The sequence below is a fragment of the Bubalus kerabau genome, chromosome 11, assembly GCF_029407905.1.
Source record: "Bubalus kerabau isolate K-KA32 ecotype Philippines breed swamp buffalo chromosome 11, PCC_UOA_SB_1v2, whole genome shotgun sequence".
NCBI lineage: Eukaryota > Metazoa > Chordata > Mammalia > Artiodactyla > Bovidae > Bubalus > Bubalus kerabau.
Window position 1 is genome coordinate 9,274,695 of NC_073634.1, and position 20,807 is coordinate 9,295,501.

The 20,807-nt window shown below is 44.6% G+C and overlaps 1 protein-coding gene and 1 long non-coding RNA gene across 3 annotated transcripts in view; one reads left to right on the top strand and one right to left on the bottom strand.

Annotated features, from left to right (window-relative positions):
* Positions 1-696: 696 nt before the first annotated feature.
* The window catches only part of CREG2 (cellular repressor of E1A stimulated genes 2), a 28,835-nt gene continuing 8,724 nt past the window's right edge, over positions 697-20,807 (bottom strand). Inside the window, exons 3-4 of one of the 2 annotated variants that reach the window (XM_055539461.1) lie at positions 14,125-14,238; positions 697-1,062 (exon numbers count right to left, since the gene is read on the bottom strand). In XM_055539461.1, the coding sequence (XP_055395436.1) occupies positions 993-1,062; positions 14,125-14,238 (184 nt within the window). In that variant the 3' untranslated portion in view covers positions 697-992. Of the gene's footprint in view, positions 1,063-11,377; positions 11,915-14,124; positions 14,239-20,807 lie in introns of those variants that run through there. The other variant, XM_055539460.1, reaches the window with a different exon arrangement.
* LOC129622798 (uncharacterized) lies at positions 4,920-11,941 on the top strand. The gene is made up of 3 exons (XR_008700136.1): positions 4,920-5,059; positions 5,771-5,963; positions 11,771-11,941. It is a non-coding gene; the product is annotated as an uncharacterized LOC129622798 (long non-coding RNA).

A 20,807-nucleotide genomic window follows, 5' to 3' on the forward strand; every position in this document is an offset into this window, starting at 1 on the left:
TCAAACCAATCAATCCTAAAAGACATCAACCCTGAATATTCATTGGAGGGACTGATGCTGAAGCTGAAACTCCAATACTTTGGCCACCTGATGCGGAGAACTGACTCATTGGAAAAGACCCTGATGCTGGGAAAGATTGAGGGCAGGAGGAGAAGGGGATGACAGAGGATGAGATGGTTGGATGGCATCACCAGATGGATGGACATGAGTTTGAGCAAGCTCCAGGAGTTGGTGATGGACAGGGAAGCCCAGCATGCTTCATTTCATGGGGTCACAAAGAGTCAGACACTACTGAGTGACTGAACTGATAGACTGAAGAGATGATGATGTTAACTTTTTCTGACCCTTGACTTTTATCTAGTAAAGCCTGGACTCTGTTGACCTTTGCCCCAATTCTATGCCAAATTCTCCTCTACTCAAGCCCCTTCATGCATGTGCATGTACCCGTTAGCTTAAAATCATCTCGATTTTGGGAGGCACTGCTTTGGGAAAGAGCCCCAGTGTTCTCCTTATTTGTTGCAGATAATGAATTCCTTCTTTCCCATCCTTCCTTTTCCCCATCTCTGGCTTCGTTGTGCCTTTTGGCTTGACACTTACCAAGAAGTGAGCCCAATTTTGCAGTAACGTTACTGATTAGACTTCAAACATCAAAGTTTCTGACAGCTGCTGAATTTAGAACATGATTTCTCACTGAGAAATCAGAAGTCACTCAAAAAGGGGTTGGTTATGACATTTTACAGTTGTAGCATGATCTTGCGAGAAATGTTGCCAGTTAAGTTTACAACTGACTCTACGTCTAGTGTGCCAGCCAGATTCAGGGCAAGGGCAGGGCAGTTTTCCTTTCTCAGTATAGTGTCTGGAGAGAGAATTGAATCTTTATTCAAAAATTTCAGAACCACCAGCTACATTCCAGAAGGATACCATGAGTACAATTTTTATTTAAAAATAACTTCTAGGGACTTCCCTGGTGATCCAGGGCTTAAGGCCACCTTTTAATGCAGGAGGTGCAAGTTCAATAGCTGCTCTGGGAGCTGAGATCCCACATGCCTCATGGCCCAAACCCTGAAACATAAAAACAAAAAGAATATTGTAACAAATTCAACAAAAGATTTTTAAAATGATCCACTTCCCTGGTGGCTCAGACGGTAAAGTGTCTGTCTACAACGTGGGAGACGTAGGTTCTATCCCTGGATCGGGAAGATTCCCTGGAGAAGGACATGGAAACCCACTTCAGTACTCTTGCCTAGAAAATCCCATGGACGGAGGAGCTTGGTGCAGGCTACTGTCCATGGGGTTGCAAAGAGTCAGGCATGACTGAGTGACTTCACCTCACATTAAAAAAATATCTAAAAAAAGAAATTTGTTATTGAGTGGCTAAACAGTGTTTGACTCTTTGCAACACCATGAACTGCAGCATGCCAGGCTTCCCTGTCCTTTGCCATCTAAAAATTACATACATTTAAAAAATAAACAAAAGACAAAAACCCTGCTGGGTTAAAAAACAAATAAAAATCCCTGTTTTATTATTTCCAGACACTTTCGGGAACTTTTTTTAGGTCAACTACAAAATCCTTTTAAACTGCCTATAAACAGTGGCATTCATATAAGTTCAGAACAAAGGTTTAGTAAAATATTATATGATAAATTAGGAAATGTCAGACACAGTCATGACAGAACAAAGGCTTTTTTCTTGCATGAGAAACTCAGAGATCCATGCCACAAACGTTTCTTTTATGTTGAAAGGCAAGTCAGGCAGCACTCAATCACTCCAGGTATTTCAAGTAAAGAGGGGTTTAATGCAGGGACTTGGTCAAGAAGAAGCTGGGAGATCTGAGGAAGTGGGAGGTTGGGAAGCTGGGGTTGGGGGCCGGGAAGATGGCAAAAGCTCCTACTGCCTGGGTGGAGGCTGTGAGTCCACACTTGAGTTACTGTTCTTGGAAGTATTATTGAATCAAAATTAAAATGTGAATCACAAATTGATACTGAAAAAGACTCAAAGAAGCCTGAGGAAGCCTCTTGGGTGGTGGTTCAGAGCATGGACTTGAAGGTCTGGGCTCACATGGGTGCCACTGCTGACCTAAACAAAGGTCAGCTATTTTTCCAGCAAAAAAAAAAAAAACAAAGGGATTAAGTGGCAACTCACTCCAGTAGTCTTGCCTGGGAAATCCCATGGACACCAGAGTCTGTTTGGCTACAGTCCATGGAGTCCCAGAGTCGGACACGACTGAGCACACACAGGGATCAGCAGGAAACATACTTTGGGGTCTGCGACCCTGGGGGGCAAGTGCAAGTGCCTGCACAGCAAAAGAAGAACTCTTTTGGAGTGGGAAAACGAAGACCGGAGGGCTAGAGTAAACGCAGAGCCTGTGGATTTTCCTTGGCTCAACTGCAATCAGAGAATCTGCTAGGGCAGCTTCCTCCCACAGCGTGAGAGCGCCCCCTTCTGGTCACCTGGCTCTATATAATTGAGGTTTCTGTTTCCGTTCAGCCGCTCAGTCGGGCCTGACTGTTGGCGACCCCATGGACTGCATGCACTACCGCCAGGCTTCCCCGTCCATCAACATCTCCTGGAGCTTACTCAAACTTACGTCCATCAAGTCGGTGATGCCATCCAACCATCTCATCTTATGTTGTCCCCTTCTCCTCCTGCCTTCAATCTTTCCCAGCATCAGGGTCTTTTCCAAAGAGTCAGTTCTTCGAATCAGGTGGTCAAAGTATTGGAGTTTCAGCTTCAGCGTCAGTCCTTCCAATGAATATTCAGGGTTCATTTCCTTTAGGATTGACTGGTTTGATCTCCTTGCAGTCCAAGGGACTCTCAAGAGTCTTCTCCAACACCACAGTTCAAAAGCATCAGCTTTCTTTATGGTCCAACTCTCACATCCATACATGACTACTGGAAAAACCGTAGCTTTGACTAGATGGACCTTTGTTGGCAAAGTAATGTCTCTGCTTTTAAACATGCTGTCTAGGTTGTTCATAGCTTTTCTTCCAAGGAGCAAGCATCTTTTAATTTCATGACTGCAGTCACCATCTGCAGTGATTTTGGAGCCCCCCAAATAAAGTCTGTCACGGTTTCTATTCTTTCCCCATCTATTTCCCATGAAGTGATGAGACCAGATGCCATGATCTTAGTTTTCTAAATTTTGAGTTTTAAGCCAACTTTTTCACTCTCCTCTTTCACTTTCATCAAGAGGGTCTTTACTTCTTCACTTTTTGCCATAAGAGTTTCTGTTTAGGCATTTCTTATTATAATTTTTTTTGGTTTCTCTGTTTTTGTATTACTTTTTTGGCTGCGCTGGGTCTTTGCTTTGCTCGGGCTTTTCCTAGCTTTGGATAGCAGAGGGCTACTCTTTGCTGTGGTGTGAGACCTTCTCACTGTGTTGGCTTCTCCTGTTGTGGAGCACAGGCTTTCGGTGCTCGGGCTTCAGCAGCTGCGCCTCCCAGGCTTGGGAGTTGTGGCATACCGGTTTAGTTGCTCCATGACATGTAGAATCTTCCTGGCTGCTGCTGCTGCTAAGTCGCTTCAGTCATGTCTGACTCTGTGCGACCCCATAGACGGCAGCCTACCAGGCTCCCCCGTCCCTAGGATACTCCAGGCAGGAACACTGGAGTGGGTTGCCATTTCCTTCTCCAATGCGTGAAAGTGAAAAGTGAAAGGGAAGTCACTCAGTCGTGTCCCAGTCTTAGCGACCCATGGACTGCAGCCCACCAGGCTTCTCCGTCCATGGGATTTTCCAGGCAAGAGTACTGGAGTGGCTTGCCATTGCCTTCTCCGGAATCTTCCTGGATTGGGGATCAAATCCGTGTTCCCTGAACTGGCAGGTGGATTCTTAACCACTGGGCCACCAGGAAAGTCCTGTTAATGATTTCTTTTTTCATCACTGTTTACTAGTTGGGGAGTCTGTTCAGGTTTTCTCACTTGGCAATTAGAATTCTCTACATCCTGTGGTTGGTAGGATAACTAAACCAGGCCCAGCTTGTGAAGAGCTAACAGAGCACTTAGTGACTTCTCCACTGTCTTTGCACCTGCCCCTCCCTGAGCCTGAGGGCACACCCAGGACAGCCACTCACCTGGGGCTGCGGAAAGAAGGCAGAGAAGCAAAACTAGAGATCTACCTGGCTCTCCTCCAATCCCCTCCCCACCCACCAAGCATTGAGAAGAGGGAGAGGAGGCTGGTGTCAGTCCTCAGACGGTCCTGGGTTTAGTACCCACTGGGCCTCCTACCTGGTCCTAGTTCCCAGGAACGCTGGTCTGAGAACTGCTTACTGAGCAGATTTCCCACATAGAAAACGGAAGTTCTTTCTTTTCTTGCAGGGCGGATGTAGAAACTAAAAGAGATTTCTTAAAAAGTATATAAAATACCTAGCTCACAGGATGAGTTAAATTACAGTAACTGCTGCAATTAGTTAATTATTTATACATAACTAAAATATAAATAAATAATTTAAAAGTGAAAGTGTTAGTCACTCAGTCATGTCTGACTCTTTGGGACCCCAAGGACTATAGACCACCAGGCTCCTCCGTCCATGGGATTCTCCAGGCCAGAATACTGGAGTGGGTTGCCATTTCCTTCTCTAGGGGATCTTCCTAAACCAGGGATCAAACCCAGGTCTGTTGCCTTGCAGGTGGATTCTTTACCTTCTGAGCCACCAGGTAATTAATAATTAATTATCAATGAAAATATCACTATCCAAATGTCAAAGTATTTGTGTTTGTCCTGCCATCACATGCAGGAAAACACTGTATTTTCCAAGTGAGTGCAGAGCACTCGGTGCACATGGCTGGTGCCTCTGGGAACTGGCCTGGACTGTATACATTCTAGGTTCTTCCTCCGCCAGGAGTCTGGTCTAAACAAGGGGAAGTTTCCAGATCTAGCCACCAGGGGGCGCGACGGTTCTTTGCCGCGGCTGTTGGGACTAACTGCTTTGTCAGAAGCTCTGGGAGGATGGTTCAGAGGCTCATCAGGAAATGGTCAGGAGGGACGACCTTCGTGAGGACACGCAGGCTAGGAGGAGGGCCAGAGCTAGAGGAGGAGGAAAGAATACATGTGACTGAAAGGTAGGGGCTCTGGCACACAGCCCACAGATCATTTATCCACTCGCCAAGCACTTAACCAAGAGCCACAAACGGCTGGCGTGTTAATTGGCCCCTCGCGTGGCTCACAGCCTTACTGAGGAGGCTGACCCGTGGGCAGATGACCGACATGCACAGGAGAATAATGAGACATATGACGCCTTCATCTCTAGCCCTGAGTCCCCTGCACTGGCGGATTTGTTACTACGGAGCCGCCAGGGAAGCCCCTCAGTTGACCCCTTTAAGCCCCTACTCTTAAAGACACTCTAAACTCCCCCTTGTCTGACCCTCCTCCATGGCACTTGCTGCTGCTGCTACTGCTAAGTCGCTTCAGTCGTGTCTGACTCTGTGCGACCCCATAGACGGCAGCCCACCAGGTTCCTCCATCCCTGGGATTCTCCAGGCAAGAACACTGGAGGGGGTTGCCGTTTCCTTCTCCAATGCATGAAAGTGAAAAGTGAAAGTGAAGTTGCTCAGTCATACCCGACTCTTAGCGACCGCATGGACTGCAGCCTACCAGGCTCCTCCATCCATGGGATTTTCCAGGCAAGAGTACTGGAGTGGGTTGCCATTGCCTTCTCCAAGCCTTGCTCACACTTGCATCCAGAAAACTCACCCAGCTGCAGAGAGTGTTCAGAGAGGGGAAGCAACAGAGGAGGAGACAATTCTGTGATGGAGGTTGTGTTTATTTGACAGTTCTCCGGGAAGCACTTTTTTCTTTTTTGGCTGGAGAGCGAGGAGGTTGAGGGGATGGGCTCCCAGGGGCTGACGACTGTAGATGGCCCCGAAGACCACTGCGTATGAGAGCCGGAAAGAGCTTCAGGGAGAACCATGTCGGAGTCCCCAGGCAGCTGGAGGGCTGGTCAAGGATGAGGAACCCTGATTTAAGGTGAGACCGCTCCTGGTGGCTGTGGCTTTTCTCTGTTACAAGTGAAGCTGCAGAGATGGTCACGGAATTTATCCAGGACAGGGTCTGCTGTACGTTGGGGATGCTGAGGATCCTGGCTAACGTGATGGAGCCGAGTCCACAGGCATTACCGTATCACCTGGCTTCAAAACCTGCTTGTTCAGCTATTGTTTACAGAACACAAGCCTCCTGGGGGCTGCGCCTTCTTCTCCACTGTAATCCCACCATGTTGTCAGACGCCTGCTTGGGCAAGTGAGTCAGACGGTGTCAGAGAAGAGGCTCGGGGCTCCAGAGCAGGAAGAGAGGGATGGGAGGAGGGTGGAGACGTTGGAGGACGTGCCTGGATGTCTGAATGCATTTTCCGAGGTGGGCCGGTTCTGGAGATGACCCGCTCAGGACCGGGAGTGTGAGATGGAGTGAAGGTAGGGTGACCAATCCATCTTGGTTTGCCCTGAGCTTTCTGACTTTACCACTGAAAGTCCTGTGTCCTGGGCACCCCTCAGTCCTGGGTCACTTGGGCTGCTGGTCGTGCTTTGCTTTTTCTCCAAGACAAGAGCATCTCTGAGAAGCCCAAGTGTCAGAGGCTGGTCTGCGAAAGCTGCAGGGTCGATCATGCTTGCAGGCATGCGTCATCTTTTGACCTACGCTTAAGTGTGTGTGGTGTATTTTCTCATCAGCAAAAGGGAGCTTTTTTTTTGGTAGCCCTGAATTCTAGGAATAACAACTATGCTAAAAATGGCAAAGATGTCTAAGAGTGGGAACACTGAAATGTGGTTATATCAGCATTTCCAGTCTGCAAATTAACTGCATTGTACTCAGAGCTTTAAAAAAAATCATATCAAGGGACTTCCCTGGTGGCCCAGCGGTTAAGACTCAGTGCTCTTAATGCAGGGGGTCTGAATTTGATCCCTTGTCAGGGAAGGAGATCCCACATGCCAATCCCGCATGTGACAAAGATGTGTGCTGCAGCCAAATTAAAAAAAAAAAAGAAGCCAGATCAACAACAGTCACCCAGCTAGTTCTTTTCTTTCTCTTGGAAATGTAACTGCTGATTTATTATAATAGCATCTATTTTCTTATTAATCTAATAATGTCAATTGGTAATATTCCATGAAAGGGCTGTGTAGAAATATTATACATTTATTTAATTGAGCATGGAAATCATATCCAGAATGAAATAGTGTTTAATTAGATAGACATATCCAGTTGCAAAAATATATTTTACACTCCACATGCATTACATAGCACAAACCATAGCTTCATTATAATTCAAATTTTTTTTTAGCAATTGACTTGGTATAAGCAATCAAGCATCAAGAAATTATTCTAGAGAAGTTTTATTTTCAGGACAGTATTTGATGGTTAAATTATTAAAAATGAAATACAGACTTTCTGGAAAAATTGTAGAAATACATTTCAACCCCAGACAACTCTCTTAGAATGAGTTGACATATACAAGACTGTAAATGTCATGTATGTATATGTATACATATACATATATATGTATATGTTGACATATAAAAGGCGTATTGAAACAAGTCACATCAGAATTACACTGTCTACATCAACATCATAGATTGTACAATCATGGAAAATAAAAACGTGTGGGGCAGGATATAGCTTATTCATAGAAACAAAAAGAATTTTTAGTGGAAGATATGTGTAAATACAGCTCTTTGCTATGAGCATCAGTGGAGAGTCACTGTGCCCAGACTTGGAGGCCCATATACGCCTATACCTTAATGTGTTTCTGCCAGAAACTGGAAGATTTCCTCCTCTTCTAAGTGGCCCACATAAAATCCATACAGCAGATTTGTTGAATTCTTATTAAGTTGTATTCAGTATTAAGTTGAATGCCTCTCGAAAACTTTGAAAGAAACATTCTCCCTCTTCCAAAAAGTGCATATATTAATGGCTAAAGAAAACAAACTGTCGTCTGTTTTGCTAGGCTTTGGCACAAGATCAGTCCTTAACTTGATTAGAAACCATTAAGAGGACATAAATGTCTTATTTAAGCTAAGCCTTAAATTTTGTTTGTTAAACTTTTTACTCTGAGAGAATCGTAGATTCTGAAGAATTGCCGATAATTGTAGATTCAAGGGAGTTGAAAGATTGAATAGGGAGACTCTGTGTGCCTTTTATCTCTTTTGCCCCCAGTCTTGCAAAATGATATAGTTTCACAGCCAGGATTTTGACATTGATACAAACAAGCTAGAGAACATTTCCATCACAGCAAGTACCCCCTTTATGGTCACACTCACCTCTCTCCTTCTCCACCCTCCTCCCTGGTAACCCTGATCTACTCTCCGTTTCTAGAAGTTTACATTTCAAAATGTTCTATAAATGGAGCTACATGGTATGTAACCTTTGGGGATGGGCTTTTTCACTCAGCATAATTCTCTGAAGACTCATCCAAGTGGTTGCTTGTATCGGAAATTGTTTTTTATTGCTGCATAGTATTCCACGGCTTGACTCTATCACAACTTGTCTCACCAATCAACCGTTAGAGGACATCGGGTTGTTTACAGATTTGGAATATTATGAATAAAAATGCTTTGAACATTCATGTACAAGTTTCTGTGTGAACATAAGTTTGCACCTCTCTGGGTTAAATGCACAGGAGTGCAATTGCTGAGTGGTATGACAGTCACTTGTTTAGCTTTGTAAAAAACTGTGAGTTGGTTCTCCAGAGTGGCAGTTCTGTTTGATTTTCCCACCAGCTATAGACTGATCCCATTGCTCTGCATCTTTGCTAACATTTGATGTTGTCACTATAATTTAGCAATTTTGGTAGGTGCCCCATGGTATTCATTGGCATTTTAATTTGCAATTCCCTAATGACTGATGATGTTGAATATCTTTTCATGTGCTCATCTGCCATATTATCGTCAGAGGAAGTGTGTTCATGTTCTCCATCGTCTAATTGGATTTTTTAAAAACTGTTGAGTTTTACACATTCTCCATCTATTCCAGATGGTAGGCTTTTGTTGAATATGCCATTGGCAGGTTTTTCCTCCCAGTAGGTAGCCCATCTTTTCATTTTCTTAACATGATGATCTTTCGTAGAATGAAAGTTTAAAATTTTGATGGAAGTCCAATTTATCAGACTTCCCTTTTATGGACTTTAGGCCTTTGGTGTCAAGTCTAAGAAGGCTTAGCTTAGTTCAGCCCTGGGTCTCATAGATTTTCTATCTTTTAAAAAAAGTTTTATGGCTTTATATTTCATGTTTAGGGTTATGATCTATTTTTTAAATGGATTTTTATTGAAGTATAGTTGCTTTACAATGTTGTATTATTTTCTGCTGTGCAGCAAAGTGAATCAGTTATACGTTTACATGTATTCCCTCTTCTTTGGGTTTCTTTCCCAATCAGGTCACTACAGAGCATTGAGTAGAGTTCCTTGTGCTACACAGTAGGTCCTCATTGGTCATCTATTTTATACATAGTAATGCATATATGTCAATCCCAATCTCCCTGTTCATTCCATCCCCTCCCAGTATCCATACATCCGTTCTCTCTATCTCTATTTCTGCCCTGCAAATAAGTTCATCTGTATCATTTTTTTCTAGATTCCACATATAAGTGCATTGTACGTTATTTGTTTTTCTCTGACTTACTTCATTCCGTATAAGTCTCTAGTCAAATTGCACAGTTTTGTTTATTTTTATGGCTGATTAATATTCTGTTGTATATATGTAGCACACCTTCTTTATCCATTTCTCTGTTGATGGACATTTAGGCTGCTTCTGTGTCCTGACTGTTATAAACAGTGCTGCTATGAACATCAGGGTGTGTGTGTCTTTTTGAATTATGTTTTTTCCTCTCCTCTTGCCCAGCAGTGGGATTGCTGGGTCATATGGTAGCTCTATTTTTACCCTCAAATTTACTTTATTCTTCTATATTAGACATTGCTATTGTTAAAGAATGCTTTTGTGACTTGACTTTTGATAAATAAAGAGTTCTGTGCATTTGACTATGCTTTTATGAATAGGCACTTAAAAATATTTTGACAACTCAAACTCTCTTTATGTCTTAATTTTTTAAACAAAAATGTAACAATTAATAACACTATTATTTATTAAGTGAATACTTCCTATATTTTGCAGGCTGTGTTTTTAATGTTTATACAACCTACCTAAGCCACCAAAGAGGGTTAAGAGTCATAAAAAGGCAGAAAACCGGGTCTTGCTAGATGCCTTATAAATTTCAAATATAAGCGGTCTCCAATGTGTACTCATAGGTCCTTGAAGGCCTTAGGTGTATACAAAGGTATGATGTGGGTGCTCCTGTGTATAATTTGTAGAAAATTTAAAATCTAAAGTAAGAATCAAATTTCAGAGACTTTTCTTTTTTTCGTAGAAAATGGTAGCTGATCATCCACAGGCAGGTTAGTCATCGCTTTACTGATTTTGCTGATTCAGTGACTACCTGTGTATTTCAGTAACTCTTTGTCTTGTTCTCAGAACTGGAAGTTGTCTGGGCACCACTCTGTCCATGGTGTGCAGTGCATGCTGGGAGACGGAGGCCGTCTGGGTGCCCGTTTGTCCACTGTGTGCAGCGCGTGCTGGAGTCAGACCCTCGGATGCTGACCTCAGCGCTCTGAGCTTCAGTGTTCTTGCCTGAAAGTGGCAACAATGATGTGTCTCCTTGGTTGTCAGACTCCAGTGAGAGGATCCTGTCGAGGGCCTGGCCCACGGATGGGCAGGAAGCATGCCTTCAGCTACTGACTTCCTTCCTCCCTTTTCCTATATGTGGCCTCTTCTTCCTTTCCAGCCTCTCCCTCTCTCCTCTTCTCTCTACACTACAGACTGAGTACCACTCCCTGTGTCTAAGAGAAGGGGACACTTTGTCACAGCACCAGGAGAGGGGGTCTGGGGAGCCTGATGGTGGAGCTGCCCCTCCACTAATGCACTATCATGACCTAGAACAGGGCTGCGCATCAAACTCAGGGGTTCTCACGTGGTTTGTCACGTTACAGTGGGAAAAAAAGCTTCATGAGTGACCAGTACATTTTAGCAAATGAGATTCAAGAATGCATCCACCATTCAGTAGAGGGATGGTAGGGAAAAAGTGAAAGTGTTAGTTGCTCAGTCATGTCCAGCTCTTTATGATCCCATGGACTGTAGCCCACCAGGCTCCTCTGTCCATGGAATTTTCCAGGCAACAATACTGGAGTGGGTTGCCATTTCTTTCTCCAGGGGATCTTCTCGACCCAGGGATTGAACCTGGGTCTCCTGCAGGTGAGATTCTTTACCACTGAGCCACCAGGGAAGCCCAGCAGGATAGTAACCCATAGACAAAGATTCCTGCACCCTCAGCCTGAACACAAGATGACAGCTATATGATGCGTATTTAGTTCTTCTGTGGTTGCAATGAGCTTAGAACCAAGACACGGCTTTGGGCACAACAAGCAACAAACATATTCTTATAATACAAAACAATCACGTTGTACATACAGGCATACTTTTTGTTTGAATGGAACAGCAGCTGTCTCAACATGTCACTATGGCAACAACAATGCTCCCACACAGGTGAGTCTGGTTTGAAAGCATGTGAACAGACTCTCTAGGTGGAGTCCCTGTGTGATCTGGGTATTTGCAAATAGCCACTTCACTCTCCTGCCAGCACAGGGGTCCCTGGTGGCCTGTTCTCGTCCTGCTTGCTGTCAGGGAGACAGGCCTGCTGTGAACCCTTCCAAAAAGAGACAGCAGTCAACCACTGTCTGGCAGCGCTGTATAAAAGGTTTCCATTTCACGCAAGCATCATGGACTTTCTTCTCCCTCCATCAGGCCTTTCTTGGAACGGCTCTGAAGTACTCCTCCCTGGAGATGTCGGCTACTCCTCCATACCATTTCTGAAGCCAGATGTGTTCTACCTTCATCTTCATGAAGAACCATTCATATGGCCGAGGCCACTTTCTCATCACTGGGTGTCTGCAGAAATAAAGAAGTCACCATAGAGCACTTTTCATTAGAGGGTGCGCCTCTGGAGCACAGGGCCGGACGTAGCCTTGGCCAGGTCACAGGGCCAGACGCCAGGTCTCTTGGGTTTGTGCTCAGTTGCTCAGTCGTGTCTGACTCTTTGCGAACCCACGGACTAGACCCTGCCAGGCTCCTCTGTCCCTGGGATTCTCCAGGCAAGAATACTAGAGTGGGGTGCCACTCCCTTCTCCAGGGGATCTTCCTGATGCGGGGATGGAACCTGCATCTCCTGCACTGCATTCTTTACTCACTGGGCTACCTGGGAAGCCCCCAGGTCTCTGTGAAACCTGCTCAAACCAGCCAGAGGCCAAAGCCAGGGAGCCAGGGCTGGGGTCTGGGACCCCGAAAGGAGGGTGGGACATTGTCATCCCCAGAGGGTGGTGGACAGCTCAAGTCTGGAGCCAGGCAACGTGGTGTGAACCACAGTTTGGCTGCTGATTAACCGGGACGCCTCATGCACTCTTTGCCCTCTCCTCGCTGGTCATCTGGGGTGAGAGGGACGCTGCTGGGATCACAGGGCTGCGTGGGGAACAGTGAGACTCATAAGGAACCTGCATGGAGGAAGTGTTCAGGGGACGTGGGTCATTGCTATCAGGAAGCATCAAGAAAGGCTTAAAATATCTCTGTGTTATGCTATGCTAAGTCACTTCAGTCGTGTCCGACTCGGTGTGACCCCATAGACAGCAGCCCACCAGGCTCCCCCGTCCCTGGGATTCTCCAGGCAAGAACACTGCAGTGGGTTGCCATTTCCTTCTCCAATGCGTGAAAGTGAAATCGCTCAGTCGTGTCTGACTCTTAGTGACCCCATGGACTGCAGCCCACCAGGCTCCTCCATCCATGGGATTTTCCAGGCAAGAGTACTGGAGTGGGGTGCCATTGCCTTCTCCTAATTAAGGATATAAAGAGTGGTTAAATCTCTGTATGAAATGTTTAAAGAATTTTGAGCCCCCTCTCTTTTTATTTTGTTGTTTAAAAACTGAGTATTTATTTATTTTCTAAAAATTTATTGGGAATTCTCTGGCTGTCCAGTGGTTAAGAATCCACCTTCCAATACAGGGGACTCAGGTTTGATCCCTGGTCTGGGAACTAAGATCCCACTTGCCTTGGAGCAATTAAGCCCATGAGCTACAACTAGCAAGAAGCCCCAGTGCAGCCAAAATAAATATAAATAAATGTTGTTGTTCTGTTGCTAAGTCATGTTCAATTCTTTGCGACCCCATGGACTGCAGCACGGCAGGCTCCGCCGTCCTTCACTATCTCCCAGAGTTTGTTCAGACTCATGTCTGTTGAGTCGGTGATGCTATCTGACCATCTCATCCTCTATCATCTCCTTCTCCTTTTGCCTTCAATCTTTCCCAGCATCAGGGTCTTATTCCGTGAGTCAGCTCTTTGTATCAGGTGGCCAAAGTATTGGGGCTTCAGCTTCAGCATCCGCCTTCCAATGAACATTCAGGGTTGATCTCTCTTAGGATTGACTGATTTGATCTCCTTGCTGTCCAAGGAACTCTCAAGGGTCTTCTCCACCACGACAATTCGAAAGCATCAATTCTTCAGCGCTCAGCCTTCTTTATGGTCCAACTCTCACATTCATACATGACTGCTGGAAAAACCATAGACTTGACTAGGTGGACCTTTTTCGGCAAAGTGCTGTCTCTGCTTTTTTATTTTTTGGCGTAGTTGGCAGGATGTCTCTGCTTTTTAGTATGCTGCTGTTTATTTGGCTGCACCAGGTCTTAGTCATGGTGTGCAGGCTCAGTAGTCGAGCTGCTTGGGTTCAGTTGCCGCACAGCATGTGGGATCTTACTTCCTGGACCAAAGATCGAACCCACATCTCCAGCATTGCATGCAGATTCTTTAAGGCTAAGCCACAGAGGCAAGCCCCTTAAACCATATGTGTGTGTGTGTATGTGTGTGTGTGTTAGTCGCTCAGTTGTGTCCGACTCTTTGACACCCCATGGACTGTAGCCCACCAGGCTCCTTTGTCCATGGGATTCTCCAGGCAAGAATACTGGAGTGGGTTGCCATTTCCTTCTCCAAAAAGGCTGTTAGGGCGGGTCAATAACTCCACAAATATTTACACATGAAGGAAGACATTATTGATGTCAGTGTCTTAGTAACTTTTAAGGGTTTGGTAAGAACAAACACTTAAACCATATACCAACCTTGAAAACATGGCTTGCTTGGCAAATTCGACTTCTTCTGGAGACACTGCGACCATCCGACCAGTGAGTGTTAACCGGGCACAGCGAGGATCTTCTGGGTCCACGATGTTTTTTCTGCATTTGAAGGACAGTTTCCAGATATTAAAATGATGATAGAACATCAGCTGGACAGATGAAGGATTTTACTAAAAAGAGAAAATAATAGTTACATTGCTAGTTATATCATTCAGGTTTTTACATTTTTCTGGAATTACTTGAAAATACTTTGACACATCTGATCCAGAAATCCCACTGCTAGGCATATATCCAGAGAAAACCATAATCCAAAAAGATACACACACCCCACTTTTTTCTGCAGCACTACACACAATAGCCAAGACAAGCGAACAACCTCGATGTCCATCGACAGATGGATGGATGAAGATAGGGTCAGGTGAGTGGCGCCCCCTGGAGCTGTACAGAGCAGCGAGCTGACTGAACAGGGGCTCCCACTGAGGGTCTTGCAGAGCCCTGGCCTGGCCTGGGTGCTCTTGACTAGCACTTCCCAAGTTGTCTCCTGCCCCAAGGGTACAGACTGACATCTAGTGTACACACAAACACACCTGTCACACTGCCTGTGTGAAAATAGTTTAACTTTTTAATTTTATTGGAACACAGTTGATGTACTGTGTTCCAACAAAATTACTGGAAGGTTGTGTTAATTCCTGCTGTGCAGCAAAGTGCTTCAGTTTTATACACATATATATATATATATATATATATAAAATACTAAAATATTTAATATATTTTATTATTTAAAAATATTCTTTTACATGATGGTTTATCATAGGATAGTGAATATAGTTCCCTGTGCTATACAGTAGGGCCTTGTTTATCCATTCTAAATGTGATAGTTCACATCTACCAACCCCAGACTCCCAGCCCATCCCTCCCCTAATACCCTCCCCCTTGGCAATCGCAAGTCTGTTCTCTATGTATGTGAGTCTATTTCTCTTTCGTAGGTAAGTTCATCGTGTCATAGTTTAGATTCCACATATCAGATCAGATCAGATCAGTCGCTCAGTCGTGTCCAACTCTTTGCGACCCCATGGATCGCAGCACGCCAGGCCTCCCTGTCCCTTACCAACTCCCAGAGTTCACTCAGACTCACGTCCATCGAGTCAGTGATGCCATCCAGCCATCTCATCCTCTGTCATCCCCTTCTCCTCCTGCCCCCAATCCCTCCCAGCATCAGAGTCTTTTCCAATGAGTCAACTCTTCACGTGAGGTGGCCAAAGTACTGGAGTTTCAGCTTTAGCATCATTCCTTCCAAAGAAATCCCAGGGCTGATCTCCTTCAGAATGGACTGGTTGGATCTCCTTGCAGTCCAAGGGACTCTCAAGAGTCTTCTCCAACACCACAGTTCAAAAGCATCAATTCTTCGGCGCTCAGCCTTCCTCACAGTCCAACTCTCACATCCATACATGACCACTGGAAAAACCATAGCCTTGACTAGACGGACCTTTGTTGGCAAAGTAATGTCTCTGCTTTTGAATATGCTATTTAGGTTGGTCATAACTTTCCTTCCAAGGAGTAAGTGTCTTTTAATTTCATGGCTGCAGTTACCATCTGTAGTGATCCACATATAAGTGATATTATATGATATTTGTCTTTTTCTTTCTGACAGATGTGGTACATATATACAATGGAATATTACTCAGCCATAAAAAAGAGTGAAATAATGCCATTTGTAGCAACATGGATAGACAGACCTAGAAATGATCACACTGAGTGAAGTCAGAAAGAGATTTCAGGGGCTTGAGGTGTTGGGGAAACGTTCTTTTTATTTTATATATTTCTATATTCTTTGAATATTACAATTATGTAATGCAGAAAAGTGGTTTCCAGGGGCTAGGGGGGCAGATAGGGAGTTTGGTAAAAGGGTATGAACTTGCAGCTACAAGGTAAAGAAAATCTGAGAATCTAATTTATAACATGGCAACTCTTGTTAACAATGCTATACTGTATAGTTGAAATTTTCTGAGAACTTGAATGTTCTCATAAAAAAGATAAACAGGAGGTGACAGATATGTTAATTAACTGCATGGTGGGATTTTTAAAAACTTTTTATTTTGTATTGGCATACAGCCAATTAACAATGTGATAGTTTCAGGTGGACAGCAAAGGGGCTCAGCTACACAGATACATGTATCCCTTCTCCCCAAACTCCCCTCCCATCAGGCTTCCATGGAAGCCTTCCATTGAGCAGGTAACATTGTGTGTCCTTGTGTCACACAGCACTTCCTTGTTGGTGATCCATTTTAAATATAGTGTACATATCCATCCCGAATTCCCTAACTATCCCTTCTCCCCTTCCTTCCTCCCACTCCCCACAACCATAAGTTCATGCTCTAAATCTGTGAGTCATTTTTTGTTTTGTAAGTAAGTTCATTTGTATCATTTTTTCTTAGATACTACATATAAGGGATATCATACGATATTATTCCTTCTCTGACTTACTTCACTTGATGACAAACTCGAGGTCCATCCATGTTGCTGCTAATGGCATTATCTCATTCTTTTTAATGACTGAATAACATTCCATTGTATATATATATATATATATACACACACACACCACATTTTCTTTCACATCTGTATCCATCCTTCGGTTGAGGGCCATTTAGCTTGCTTCTGTGTCCTGGCTATTGTAAACAGTGCTATAATGAACACTGAGGTGCATGTATCCTTTTGGATCATGTTTTTCTCCAGATATATGCCCTGATTGCAGGGTCATATGGTAGCTCTAGTTTTATTTTTTTAAGGACTCTCTCTACTCTTCTCCTTACTGGCTGTAAGGTGGTGGGAATTTTTGCACAATGTGTATGTATATCAAATCATCAGGGTGTGTACTTTAAATATCTTATAGGTTTGTCAATTATACCCCAATAAAGCTGGAAAAAGACCAAAAAAAAAAATAATAACGGTCACATACCATTGTCTCCTGGTGGGCAGTGAAGGGGTAACTCGGCAGACCTGGGTTCTGAAAGGCCTGTCTTCAGGAGAACCAACCCCCGACTGGCTCCTCGAAGATGCCTCCGAGCCCTTGAGATCTCCCACTTCATAAGCATGTTTTCGTGCCTGCGGCCCTGGGCCATGCTGGGTCATGACCTCCTGGGCCCTGAGTCTGAGTAGCTAAGACCAATCATGCAGATGTTGAAACTGCCAAGTGACTGGATTCCAATAAAAACCCTGGACACCAAGGCTCAGGTGAGCATCCCGCGTTGGCGATATCTTGCATCTGTCGTCACACATCATTTGTGGGAGGATTAAGTGCATCCCTGTGTTGAAATTTTAGTGGGAAGGAGCCCTCGGAAGCTCAGGCCTGGTTTTTCCTGGACTTCATTTCATGCACCTTTTGCCCTTGATGACCTTGATCTGTATCCTCTCACTGGAATAAACCACGAGCTGTTGAGTCCTGTGAGTTCTTCCAAGGAACTTGAGGGTGGTCTTGGGACCCCAGGTACAGATGACCAAGGAGACTCTGAGGATGCTCTTTTCAAAGATGGTGTATATCACAAAACGGCGGCTTTGAGGCTTGACTCGTCAGAACTCATTCCTGTCCATTATAACATTAACTTGAGAAAGGTACATTTGTTAAGCAAAACACATGTTTTGCTTATACTTAGGGAACTTGTTTTCACCTGCCTTCAAGTTTTTCTTTATTACACACCCTGTTGAATCATAACAGGAGAAAGAGTGGCCATGCCCACATAAATTGCTTCATGTGAGAACATTGTGTACCATTTGAAAGTGTTACCATTCATGGTGGTTTTGACATTGCAAAACTGTTGTTGCTGAATTGTGAATTTTTCTAAGATGAAAGAAGGATGGGAGGCAATCTACATAACAGCTGTAAACACTGAATTGACATTGAAGTTTGTATAAAAACCTGAGATGGATAGGAGAAAGTAAAAATAGTAAATGGGAACTAAATTTACATATACCCGACAAGACTGTCATCAGTTGTACTGAATATGTTTGCTATTAAAGCCATTTTTCCCCCACAAAGTTGCTCCTTCGTGAAAGCAATGAAATGAGGATTCATAAGTAAGTCATAATAGAAGAACACACTGCATTTAAGAAGGGAGCATTTTGCATCTCCACTGGTGGTGATTACACCAGCTAGAAAAGACATGTGTGTGTGTGTGTGTGTGTGTTAGTTGCTTAGTCGTATCTGACTCTTTGCAACCCCATGGACTTTAGCCCACCAGGCCCCTCTGTCCTTGGGATTCTCCAGGCAAGAACACTGGAGTGGGTTGCCATTTCCTTCTCCAAAAGGAACTATAGAAAGAAAGAAAGTGAAGCCGCTCAGTCGTGTCTGACTCTTTGGGACCCCATGGACTGTAGCCTACCAGGCTCCTCCATCCATGGAATTCTCCAGGCAAGAGAACTGGAGTGGGTTGCTATTTCCTTCTCCAAGAAAGAAGATAATGTGTTTAAATAGGTAAATTGAAAGCTTTTCATTTACATGGTAGGTAACCCCTCTAAACATCATATAACTTCCTTCCCACCTATGATAGGCAGGATAATAGCCCCTGAAAAAGTCCACATACTAATCTTTGAAACGTGTGACTGTGTTACCTTTTTAACTTTTAGTTTTATATTGGTGTATAACCAATTAATAATGTTGTGATGATTTCAGGTGCACAGCAGAGCAACTCAGCTATACAAATACATGTGTCCATTCTCCCCCAAACTCCCCTCCCCGCTCAGGCTGCCACATAACACTGAGCAGAGTTCCCTGTGCTATACAGTAGATCCTTGTTGGTTACCCATTTTAAACATGGCAGTGTGTACTGCTGCTGCTGCTGCTGCTGCTAAGTTGCTTCAGTCGTGTCCGACTCTGTGCGACCCCATAGGCTGCAGCCCACCAGGCTCCCCCGTCCCTGGGATTCTCCAGGCAAGAACACTGGAGTGGGTTGCCATTTCCTTCTCCAATGCAGGAAAGTGAAAAGTGAAAGTGAAGTTGCTTAGTCGTGTCCGACTCTTCGTGACCCCATGGACTGCAGCCTACCAGGCTCCTCCGTCCATGGGATTTTCCAGGCAAGAGTACTGGAGTGGGGTGCCATTGCCATGTCCACTCCAAACTCTCTAATGTGTCACCTTTCATGGCCAAGGGGAGTTAATCAGCTGACCTGGATTATCAACTTGGGATCAGTGTGATCACAAAGGTCCTTAAAAATGGAAGAGGGAGGCAAAAGAGAAGGTTGGAGTGATGTGATGGGAAAAAGACTCTCCTGGCCATAGCTGGCTGTGAATATGGGAGCGGGGGCTGAACCCAGGAGAGGAGAGAGCCTCTAGAAGCTGGAAAAGGCAAGAGAATGAATTTTCCCTGAAGCTTGTTATCTGTTCTTTAGACAAAATATTACATCTTACAAGGGTTATAGAGCAAAATAATGGAAGAGATGTTGCTGGTACTGTTTGGAATCCTTGAATGGTCTTGTTCTGTCTGGACCAGTCCAGGGTTTTTAGGGGCCCACTCCCCTATCTGGGGGTGTTAGCAGGCACAAAGGAACCACCTGCTCTGCCTCCCTGAACCTCCAGAGGCCTCCATACCCCTCCTGTTTCCTGTTTAGCATGTATACAGGCTCCCTAGTCTGAGACACCATCTGCTACTCCTTGACCTCCGACTCTAGCTTAACTTCATTCCTTGGCTCCTAATGGAGCAAGAAAACATCACTATTAAAGATTTTTAATAGTGACTGCTGCCGATTTTGCATTTGTGCATCTCTGTGTGACTGAAGTTGAGGTGGTGGTGATAATGGAGGGGAGCAAATTGATTTCAGGAAGAGTCACTTTTTCTTTTCAAATAGTCTTTTTTTAAATATTTGGCCCAATATATATATTTATATTTATTTATTTTTGCTTTTTGTCATGTGGCATGTGGGATCTTAGTTCCCTGACCAGGGAACCTGTGCCTCCTGCCTTGGGAGCACAGAACCTTAACCACTGGACCACCAGGGAGTCCAACACTATTTTTTTTTCAACAGTCTGTTCTGGAATAACTGAAAGTTATTTGGGTTCATCTGCAGGCCCTTCCGGAGAAGGCAATGGCACCCCACTCCAGTACTCTTGCCTGGAAAATCCCATGGATGGAGGAGCCTGGTGGGCTACAGTCCATGGGGTCGCTAAGAATTGGACATGACTGAGCGACTTCACTTTCACTTTTCACTTTCATGCATTGGAGAAGGAAATGGCAACCCATTCCTGTATTCCTGCCTTGAGAATCCCAGGGACAGGGGAGCCTGGTGGGCTGCCGTCTATGGGGTCGCACAGTCGGACACGACTGAAGCAACTTAGCAGCAGCAGCAGCAGGCCCTTCCAGCCTCTATTTTTTGAGACTCTGAACAAGTTGGTCCATTTTTATGCTGTTGATGCCATTTCCACTCCGCAGTTTGATGTTCTTATCCATGGCTTCTCTGAGTTTCTTGGGATGAAATCATTGTCATTTGGAAGCCTTGGCCATGTGTCTTTGTAGGACAGGCTGCTACATTTCTGTGTGTGTCTTGGGCTAGGATTTTCTCTGATCCAGCATCAAGTCTTGTGATTCAATAGACTCCAGAGGGACATGTGCAGAGGGACAAGACATGCAAAAGGGGGAGCTAGGTCCACTTCCAGGCAGGAGAGCAGCAGGGACGCCA